Source organism: Gymnoscopelus braueri, assembly GCF_963280865.1.
Source record: "Gymnoscopelus braueri genome assembly, chromosome: 18".
Classification (NCBI taxonomy): Eukaryota; Metazoa; Chordata; class Actinopteri; order Myctophiformes; family Myctophidae; genus Gymnoscopelus; species Gymnoscopelus braueri.
Genome location: NC_137618.1, coordinates 9718349 through 9729958, shown reverse-complemented (window position 1 = coordinate 9729958; position 11610 = coordinate 9718349). Strand labels below are relative to the sequence as shown.

General features: G+C 43.5%; 1 protein-coding gene across 1 annotated transcript in view; it reads left to right on the top strand.

Annotated features, from left to right (window-relative positions):
* Window positions 1-7383, top strand: part of pde1a (phosphodiesterase 1A, calmodulin-dependent) — a gene marked incomplete at both ends in the record, with an annotated part of 17825 nt that extends 10442 nt beyond the window's left edge. Inside the window, 8 exons of the mRNA XM_080457272.1 lie at window positions 60-160; window positions 1620-1745; window positions 2086-2187; window positions 3223-3343; window positions 4089-4170; window positions 5197-5314; window positions 5839-6002; window positions 7310-7383. Coding sequence (XP_080313398.1) covers window positions 60-160; window positions 1620-1745; window positions 2086-2187; window positions 3223-3343; window positions 4089-4170; window positions 5197-5314; window positions 5839-6002; window positions 7310-7383 — 888 coding nt within the window. The remainder of the gene's footprint in view (window positions 1-59; window positions 161-1619; window positions 1746-2085; window positions 2188-3222; window positions 3344-4088; window positions 4171-5196; window positions 5315-5838; window positions 6003-7309) is intronic.
* Window positions 7384-11610: the final 4227 nt, after the last annotated feature.

The window sequence follows — 11610 nt, the reverse complement described above, 5'->3', positions numbered from 1 at the left end:
TAGTTGAAATAGTTAGTTAAGTTAATAGTGTGTGTGTGTGTCATTGTGTGTCTTTTCAGCATTGGTTCAGTGAGCTGGAGATCCTGGCCATGGTGTTAGCAGCAGCCATCCATGACTTTGAACATACTGGAACCACCAACAACTTCCACATTCAGACCAGGTGACGCGCACACACACACACACACACACACACACACACACACACACACACACACACACACACACACACACACACACACACAGGCACACACGTATGTATGTACGCACGCACACACACACACACACCCTGACACCCAGCATTACACCAGGCTACTGTAGTTTCGCTGGCACCCCCGTCTGCATTTTTGGGCCCCTATAAGTGGGGTTGGGACACCTCATTAGTACACCCTTCGCTGTACTGTGATTGGCTCATAATTAGTACACCCCTAGCTGTACTGTGATTGGCTGACTCTATTGGCTGACTCTATTCAGCACTGTGATTGGCTAGCGAGACACATGATGAAAATAATAACCTATAAATAGGACTATGCACTTAAAAAAAAACACTTTTTTTTAAAGTGAGCTTCCATCACTGTGATGACCACACCGCCCACTTCACACTGGGTGTGATTTTTCTATGCTCGACCCACATGCAGGAAATCTCAATCTGGCTCCAACTCAAAGTGCAAACACAGGTCTTTATTCTCCAACCCTCATAACACAGCGTGGTAAACCATCCCGGTCACTGAATTCACATTTCATTAGATTTTGTGAATTCCCCGACCGGGGTAGGTTTACCAGGCTACTCATATCACACAATGGAGTAAAACTGACAGCAGCCAGAGGTAAAAGACATAGAGGATCCACAATCAATCTCCATAACAAACTGGATTATATAGACAGGGAACTAATGAGACACAGGTGAAAGTCAAAGACAATTTACGCAGGGATAGGCCGGGGCAAACAGGACAAAGGTGACAAGGCTAAACAATAATCAGAGTGGGGAGACAAGACAGGTAACAGCTACAAGGATACAGGAAAGCACAAGAACACTACTACAAAATAAGATGCACAAGAGCCATGTGGATGGTTTCATCTTGCTGATGATGTCCTCAACCTCTCGCTGTGAGATGTTGGCCAAGCAGCGAGATGCCTGGCTGTAGGATGGCAATCAGGACACGTGGAGTGGTTATCAAAACGGTTATTGATAATGTTGGAATAGAATCGTGACGGTGCAACTCTGAGGGCCTTTGAGCAGGCCTTTCAAAGCTCTCTGTATGCCAGTCTGTGAGTCACCAGGGGGGGAAGAGCATGAGAAAGTAACTGATGTAGTTTTGACACAGGTGTAAAGATCCAGGAGACTGCTCAGGGTATTGTTGTATAAGTCCACCGATTAGGTGAAAGCTGTCATGACCCCCCCCCCCCCTTTTTCATAAATACTTTATGCTTTCAATTGCTAGTTTCAAGTCTTCCTCCCACAGCATGATGTGCGTTTTTCTAAATTATTGTTTTTGTTATGTTTTCTGGGCTTGTGATTGGGTTCTAATCTCTTTTTCAATATATAGTATGAGTAATGGGATGAACAGACTAACCAAAACACTAAATTACTATTTCAATGGTTGGTTCTCCCTGTCCATCAGGTCAGAGGTGGCCATTCTCTACAATGATAGGTCGGTTCTGGAGAACCACCATGTTTGCGCCGCCTACAGGCTGATGGCTGAAGAGGACATGAATATTCTGATTAACCTCAACAAAGATGACTGGAGGTAACACACACACGACACCAGTGTGCAACCAAGTAAATCAGATATAACTCTATTTCTGATCCCTAAACCTAAGATGTCTTAATCCTGATCCTATTTTTTCTAACATTGAATGGTCCTCACAGCGTCTGTTTCTGATATTCTACTATACTTGTGGGGACTTTTGGTCACACGCACGCACGCACGCACGCACGCACGCACACACACACACACGCACACGCACACGCACACGCACACGCACGCACACACACACACACACACACACACACACTTCATTTTCCTTCATATGGATGGATAGATAAAGTCCAAGCTAACCTCTTTGTGATCTGTGTGTTGTTCTCAGGGAGCTGAGGGCTCTGGTGATAGAGATGGTGATGTCTACAGATATGTCATGTCACTTCCAGCAGATTAAATCCATGAAGAACACTCTGGCACAGGGCCATGGGTCAGTGTTACTCCCTTAAAGCCCCATTCAGACCGCCCGGCGCGGCGCGGAACATTCACTTTGATTTGAATGTAATCTCTATGCAAATGAGCGTTTGAATATTTCCCTTTATAGTGCCGTGAAGCGGGACAGCTAAAAGCGTGCTTCACGGCTCCCTTTTCTTCATCTTTGGCGCATCAAGAATTCCATTTTGGAAGCAAGCTAGCTAGCCTTCAGCCAATCGGAGCACAGCATGATCTGATCATATACAGTAATTGGTCCTCACTAATGCACATTGTCATATGGCACCATTTTTTGCCAGACCCAAGGGGTCGGGCTTACATGAGGCTTTGTATCTGTTTGCTCCATACATGGGCATGGTCAGTTGTCCCCCGGCCCCAGCCAAAAAAGTCTGTCCCCCTTTCGTCCCCTTTCGTCACGAACTATTCATGACATCATTATTATGTCAGAAAAATGATAAAATTATTTATGCTTTTCAGTTATAAAGTGGTCAGTTATAAACCCTAACCCTATAAAGTGGTTTGTAGGTGTGTTACATACTAGGACTTCATTCTGGGTCTGGCAGAACCAGGTCTCCTGGTCTTTTTTCTATTCACTCAGAGGAGGGCTGTGGACAGATCAGAAACCCGCCTACCAATGACATCATCGGTAGGCAAGCTTGGTCATTTCAAACAATTACATATTTATTTATGCAAGAACAATGGCTTCTATTATACTGTAGCATGCTTACTTTCCAGGAATAGAAAGCCTGTAGTTTCTATTAGCTTGGATTCCCTATCGATGATGTCACTGGTAGGCAGGTTTCTGAACTGTCCACAGCCCTCCTCTGAGACACAGAGACAATAATTGTACCATATTATAATGAGCATTAATGAGGACCAATTATCTCTAAAATATAATTATATAAGATAAGTTGTAAATGGGTGTCCTTTAAATGTTGCTCTCTCTGTCTGTCTGTCCGTCTGTCCGTCTGTCCGTCTGTCCGTCCGTCTGTGTGTGTGTCTCTCTCTCTCTCTCTCTCTCTCCTGTCTACAGCATTGATAAACCCAAGGTACTGTCGTTGCTGCTGCATGCGGCAGACATCAGTCATCCAGCCAAGTCCTGGACGCTCCACTACCGCTGGACACACAGCCTGATGGAGGAGTTCTTTAGACAGGTACCTTGATTGATTGATTGATTGATTGATTGATTGATTGATTGATTTACATAATACTTTAACCAATTAAGTTTTTTAATAGTGTACAGTCAAAGGTCATGCTAAAAGGATAACACAAAAAAGCCCTATGGAAAGCTTCCCCAGAAAACACAGATTGAATCTGCAGCCTTCATCATAAAAGGCTCTTTCTTTTTTCAAACATGTGGTGTTTCTGACATTTCATAGACATTTCATCATCCTGCTACTGTACATCTATTTCCTGACAGCAACGTGTGACGTACGGACCATTGAACCGGTGCATTTCCATTTGCTTTGTAAAATTTCATCAACCTCATATAATATGAGATAAGAAATATTATTTTTGCAGCTCCGTAGATGGGTTGTCATAGTTAAGCCTCCACACAGTTCAAAGTTCACCTTAATAAATGTTGCCCTTTTGTTTCAAACAGCTACCAGCTACCCCACACACACACACACACACACACACACACACACACACACACACACACACACACACACACACACACACACACACACACACACACACACACACACACACACACACACACAAAGGTAGCTCTCGAGCTATATTGTGTTTTAACCTTTTGACAGCTACGTACAAATATGTTCAATCAATCAATCAATCAATCAATCAATCAGTTGTGTGACTGAGTGAAGTGTTTTATAAACACACATCAGATGACCTGGCCATGTGCCAGGCTAACAGTGATTTTGTCGTTTCCAGGGCGATAAGGAGGTGGAGCTTGGACTTCCGTTCTCTCCGCTCTGCGACCGCAAAGCCACCATGATTGCCCAATCACAGATAGGTAAGAACTTCCATTGCCCAATCAGAGATAGGTACTGTAGGAACCTCCATTGCCCATCGCAGATAGGTAAGAACTTCCATCGCCCAGTCGCACATACAGTAGAATGCAGAGGAACCTTTCCACTGTAATGCCATTTATGAAGATAGGTGCATGCTCTCTCCTCAGCCTCCTGTAGTCTACGATCAGTGCCTATGAAGTGACCTCGTCCATGTAGGTGGACTCGTCATTTTTGACAATCCTGCCTATCACTGTCGTGTCATCAGCATACTTGATGATAACATTGGGAGCTGTGTGTGTGCGTGTGCGTGTGCGTGTGCGTGTGCGTGTGCGTGTGCGTGTGCGTGTGCGTGTGCGTGTGCGTGTGCGTGTGCGTGTGCGTGCAGGGAGTAAGAGGAGAGGGCTCATCCTTGAGGGGCTCCTGTGTTGAGAATCAGGGAGTCAGATGTTGTCCGTTTTCACATACTGGTTTATGACTCACTTAATCGCCATAGAAAGATCACAGGACCGAAAGGAGGGGGAAGTATCCCACAAATGTCGTCGAGACTACGATTGGGATCCTTTAGGATTTTAACGATTCCGGTTCCTTAACGATTCCTACAGGTCTGTAACTCTGAGAGTGTACAAATGTCACTCTCAGAGTTATGGTGGTCCTTGAAATGTAAACGTTTGAGAACCCCCGGTATTATTGAAATTGTATAGCGGACGTGAAGTCCACATACCAGCTCTGATAGTGTGATAAACCGGTTCCAGAAACGGTTCTAAATGTGATGGAACCGACTCCGGTTCTTCAATGTTGGATCCGGTTCCTCCAATTTCTCCGGTTCCGGATCCCAACTCTAGTCGAGACTAGTTATAAACCATTTATTGCAACAACAAACATAATTATGTCTGTCTGTCTGTCTGTCTGTCTGTCTGTCTGTCTGTCTGTCTGTCTGTCTGTCTGTCTGTCTGTCTGTCTGTCTGTCTGTCTGTCTGTCTGTCTGTCTGTCTGTCTGTCTGTCTGTCTGTCTGTCTGTCTGTCTGTAGGGTTCATAGACTTCATAGTGGAGCCAACCTTCAGCGTTTTGGTGGACACAACAGAGAAGGTGATTTTACCTCTGGTAGAGGAGGAGAGGAGATCACTGGAGACTGGACAGAGTAATAGGTAATACTAACTAACATGAAATACTAATGTAGGCCTACTGCTAGGTAACACTACTGTAGTAATACTACAATCTTTGTGTGATATTATATTTTTTACATTAACCACTAGCATCCCTTTTCTGAGGAGAACTTTAGCCAAAAATAGCTGATCTACAAGCTCACAACGCCTCGCGCTGCGAGACGTTGTCACCTTGTAGATCGGCTATTTTTGGCAAAGAGGTTTGGTGCAGAGGAAAAAAAAGAGCAGACCAAGTTAAAAAAAAAAAAAGTTCAATCTGCAACACAATTGTATACAATATAGAGGGGGTCCCCTGCTTCATCTGTTTCTCAGCTAGGGGGTCCTTGGCCTGAAAAACGTTGAAGACCCCTGGTCTAGGCCTCCTGCCTGGCATCCTTCTACCGATATACTCACACCATCCCTCCTCTGTACTCTTATGTCCAAACCATCTCAGTCCTCTCTGGCTTTATCTCCAAAAACCTCTAACATGCACTGTCCCCGTGTACTGCTTCTCTCCTTTGGTCCAGTCTGACAGGAAGTGGTTCCGTCACGGTGGAGTCAGTCCAGAGACACAGCGAGGATGGACAAACCAATTTTGCTCTGTCGTCTGTCGACCTGAAAACTCTGCGGCTCCAGTTCACCTCTGTTATAAACAGCAACAAAGACACGTGGAGAGAACTGGCTGAAAAAGGTGCGCACGCACGCACGCACGCACGCACGCACGCACGCACGCACACATACTGTACAGTACACATTTTAACCATTTATTTATGTCCACACAAAGGAGAGTATACAAGGACACAAATATTAAAGGTGCAGTAAGATTACATCACAAAATCATGGAATACGTCTTCATGATACAATAAGCATGTCACTCAGTACTCTATGGGTATAAGTAACAGCGTCTCCGCCATATGTGGCGGCTGCCAATTATAGCAGAAATAGAACAATACTTTGCCAGCCTTTTTGCCTCCTTTTTGGGCATCCCAAGTTGTTGGAACCCTCTAACAACCAGTCTGTGGGTATGTCCTAGGCTGCCAAATATAAAAACAAATAGTCTGCACCTATAGCCCAGCTCTGAGATGGTATGTAGAAGTGGTTGGTATTTAATGACCTTGGTCATAAAGGCTTCCTCTAGGCTAGGGTCAAAGGTGCAGGCTATCTCTAATACAAACACCTCTCTGGACTCTTCATCAACCACAACAACATCTGGTGTATTAGCTGTCAAAGATGTAAATATGTCTGGGTTATCACAGAGATGAAACATGGATGAAATGACACGGGAATGTTTGTACATTCTCACTGAGGGTGCATGATTTCCTTTGCGATGAGTTCCACTATTCTATCATGGCGTGCTATGTACATCCCTTTGTATGCATAACAGCCATTCAGGATACACACACACACACACACACACACACAAACATTGTACCGATGTGAAATACCGGTAACCGATACAAACATTGCTGTTATGGTCAATAACTGAAATTTACCGACGTCGATATTATCTGAAAACACGTGTAAACACTGAATAAAAAAAGGCAATGTCTCTTCTTCACTAGCGTGAATTCCAAAATCAGGGCTGCACGATATTAAAACCGACATATTATTTTGATATTGGTTCGATATCAATATTGCATTTAAAGGACGATATTACTGATACCGATATGATGACCGATTAATCGCGCATCCCTAACACAAAAACATGAAAAACATGCAAAACATTTTGTGTGTGTGTGTGTGTGTGTGTGTGTGTGTGTGTGTGTGTGTGTGTGTGTGTGTGTGTGTGTGTGTGTGTGTGTGTGTGTGTGTGTGTGTGTGTGTGTGTGTGTGTGTGTGTGTGTGTGTGTGTGTGTGTGTGTGTGTGTGCGCGCGCGCGCGTGCGTGCATGCGCGCGTCCATGCCTTAAGAAACGGCCAATAAGGAGAGAGGAGCATCCTCAAACAGACCGGAGGAGGCGGAGTCCAAAAACGAATCAAATGCCTCTCCCATCCACAGCAGCGCTGACGGACAGGGAGCCAGCCAATCACGGAGTGCCTCCCCCGATGACCCCGCCCCTCCTGATCACCTGACCTTGAACGGTGGGAACTTTTACCTCTTTAACCTCCATGGATTTAAATGGACCCTTATGGTTCCATTTGGTTCCATTTGTACGCTCTCAGAGTTAAATGAACATTGAGGATTGTAAATTGACGTTCAGAAGCGTCTTCAATAAAACCCTAATGGTGGATGTTTCATAAAAGAAAAGGTTAAAGCCTCAATCTGCAATTTCTTCAACTGGTTGTAGACTAAAACAGCAGGAACATAGGTTTATTTAGAATGATAATACCTAAACATCAGAGTTCTACATATTGTGCTAAATTGTTTAGGAAACACATAGTACTAGTGTGAAGAACTCCTTTCACGCCGTTTCACGAATCACACAAATTTGCAGTCACAAGATTTTTGTTTTCTTTAATCCAAAGATATCAAATGGAGGTCCGTAGCCTAATCAGTGTTGCCAGATTCTGTGAGAGAAACAAGCCACCAGGTCTAGGAAAACCAGCCCAAAAGAAGCGACTATGGGCCACATGAGCACTTTAACATATACATCAGCTATTTGAAAATAGCAGATCTACAAGCTCACAACGCGTCGCGATGCGACGCGTTGTGAGCTTGTAGATCGGCTATTTTCAAATAAAATCTTGCGTGGAAATTATAATAAGCAGATGTGGCAACCCTGAGCCTAATGCATGTCAAACAGAGGGGGGGGGGGTGAGAATCACAGGTTTAAATAGTGAGTTATTCCACCTCACCTGTTGTCATGGTAACTATCATTGCAGGAGGGGAAGAGGAAGAGAATGCCACAACAACATTGCCATGACAACAGCATGGCAACGACAACACCTACTGTAACTTTGTCAGTGGACATAATGTTCCAATACGTTCTCTTTTATACAGTGGATCTCAACCTGGGGGCCAGGGACCTCCTTGGCAAAGATCCCAGGGGGGGCATGATGAGGACTTGTCTGTAGTCGAAAATGTTTAACTAATTAAACCCTTTATGGTTGACCGGAGTCCCTCAGGGCTCTATACTAGTGTCTTTTCTGTTTTCTGTTATTGTGGGGAAAGCTTTCGCTGAAAATATCTGATGGTGGCGTTGTGAGTGTGTCGATCGGAATCGGTTATTTCCTGAGAAAGCTTTCCCCACAATATGGATGCTTGGGTTTAAAGGGCGACTTCGCCCATTTTCAACCTATCTTCATATTTGGTCCTCACTAATGCTCATGATAAAATGGTACCATTTTTTTCTACTCGGTCTGTGTCTCATAGGAGGGCTGTGGACACTTCAGAAAGCCGCCTACCAGTGACATCATCATCATTAGGCAGATTTCAATTTCTTTATTTTGATTTTTATTTAGACGAGAACTATGGTTTCCATTACAGCATGCTAACTTTCCAGGAATATAAAGCCTGCAGTTTCTATTAGCTTGGATTCCCCATCAATGATGTCACTGGTTTTTTGAACTTTCCACAGATGGATTAGACAAAAATGGTACCATATTATAATGAGTATTAGTGAGGACCAATTATATGATTATATGAAGGTTGAAAATGGGAGAAGTTATCCTTTAAGTGGTTAATGCAAATACACTGTGGCCCTCATTTATCAAACTTGTGAAGTATCTAGTTTTGAATGTTAGACATTTAACACTTCCTCCACTGGTGATGTGATCACTGGGCAGTTAATTCTGCTACCTGCAAGGTCACCTTTTTTTACCAGCTTGCTAAAGCTGGTCTATGTCCACCCTGAGGAATGTAGGCGTTTCCTTCCAAAATGGGGGCGTGCCCTTCATTTAGTATACATTGCACGGATCCAGTGCACGTCATTCCGTGCATAGTCGCCTAGAAACCCAGAAAATCCATGCATATTTACGGCGAGTCCCACGGTGGGCGTAACCAGTTGCAACCCGGAAAAACCCGGAAGCAGAGCAGTCCCCACAACAAAATGTACGATTCTGTGCCTATCGGTACGTAACTCAAACGGCGCTGAGTTCGGGACGGCGACTCGCTCGCTTTAGCTCACTCGGTGGCCTCTTACGTGGCGACAGTTCCCTTGAGACTGCACGCCTCCGAAATGGTTTAGTCACAATGGGGGAGATGCGAGGCGGCTATGCACGGATTTTCGGGTTTTCCAGTTGTCTATGCACGGAATTTGAAAAACGTTCAATGACAACGTTTCCTCTGGCGATCGGGTTGTTATACCCCACCAGGGAAAAGGGGCGTGGCTTTAAACAACGCTAAAAAATAAAGGCCAGGATTCATAGATTAACAAGAATGAAATTCGCTATGTCTCTGAAACAGTGTTCAAAGAAGTTGCATAATTAAAACTGCAGTTTTTATTACAAACCTAGTAAGGGTTTAGCCTGCCGCAAGCTGGTATAAATTATGACTGTCATTTCTTTCTTGTTAAGTAATTTCCATACCATTCTATGAAAACATAAACTGATATTGATGTTTATGGACCAGTATTTAAGTATAAAGTGGTCCGTTATCTGTTGTCCTACCTAAGGTAAAGATCTGTACTCCAAGCTAGCATTTACTGGGACAATAATGTAAATCAGTGGTTTTCAAAGTGGGGTCCGGGGACCCCTAACAATCCTTGAGGGGTTGCCAGAGGGTCCACCGTCCACATCCAAAATGTGTTCATATAGCATCAAAATCAGATTGCCCACCCCAACGTCGTCTATTTGAAAATAGCACCTCACACCTGTACAACGCGTTGTGATGTGATGCGTTGTGAGCTTGCAGATCTGCTATTTTCAAAACAATCGTAAAAAAACAAAATGAAACATTTGGGATATTTCTGAAACATTTTAACAACACAAATATTGTATGGGGTACAACATATTTTCTGATGGGGGTCCGTGGCCATATACATATTGTCTCTGTCGGGTGGAAACCTCATGTCCAAAACTGTCACTTTTCAGGATTCAAATTCAAAAACAAAAGTAGCAGATCCACAAGCTTGTCAATCTACTACTTTTGATACTTTTGTGCGACGCTGTAGTATGATCATTAATTCATGAAAAAACACAAAAAGTTGAAATACGGACATAGGAGGTTTGCGCCCGACAGCGACAATATTAATTTGGGGGTCCTTGACATGAAAAAGTTTAAGAACCACTGATGCCGCAAGAGATTTTGTGTACCCCATATAGCCCATTATTATTATCATCATATTGCAATCCAGCATGTATTCAGCTTCAGTCAGAAATGACCAGAACACACAGAAGACATTTAGATCATCCTGCACACACACACACACACACACACAAACTCTCTCACAAACACACACACACACGCACGCACGCACGCACGCACGCACGCACGCACGCACGCACGCACACGTCTAAATGCTATTGATGCTGGCGATACATGATGCTGTAAATGATTATTTATGTTGTATATATGTAACAAAGTGATTTGTTTTGTTAGTGCCATCATTCAGTCATTGTCTCTTTCTGTATGAGGACATTACTGTATGTTGGACCAATAAACTTACTCCAACAAGACAACCATGAAATGCACACATCTCTCTTATATTAATGGATTTTTGACTCTCTTTGATAATTTGACATAATGTACAATTACATACAGCGAGAGAGGTCCTTACACACCGGGGCGATTTTTTCATGCGAATAATACGTTTCTTTTTTAAACCTCATAAAGTCAATGGAACCGTACATGGAGCGAAAAAGCGAAAAAGCGAAGCGAAAAAGCGTCTTTTAATTATTCGGAACGAGTCAGAATTTTGCGTATATTCGCCGGTGTGTAACCGCCTTAAGTTAAGTTAAGTTAAGTAAAGTGTTTACTTGGAATAATTCCCTTAAGCAGAAGGTCAGTACCAGGAGATCAATCATCAAACAAAGCAAGCAAGGGCAAGGCAATGGGTCCGGAAACGCATCTGTGTCACTTTAGACTTCTTTGGATATTCAAAAATAGCAGATATACAAGCTCATAGCGTGGCACCGAGTGCTGCGCTATGAGCTTGTAGATCTGCTATTTTTGGGGAAATCGTGATTTTTTTTGCAAAATCTGCAAATCTTTGAATATTTATTTTTTATTTGTAACTCACAACTTTTCAAGATTTTTCAAAAATAGCAGATCTACAAGCTCATAGCGCGGCACTCTGTGCCGCACTATGAGCTTGTATATCTGCTATTTTTGAATAGCCAAAGTATAAAAAATGGTTATGGACAGGAACAAAACAGTTGAGTGGTTCTTGGTACTGGAACAAAGGCCCTGTTCAGACCGCC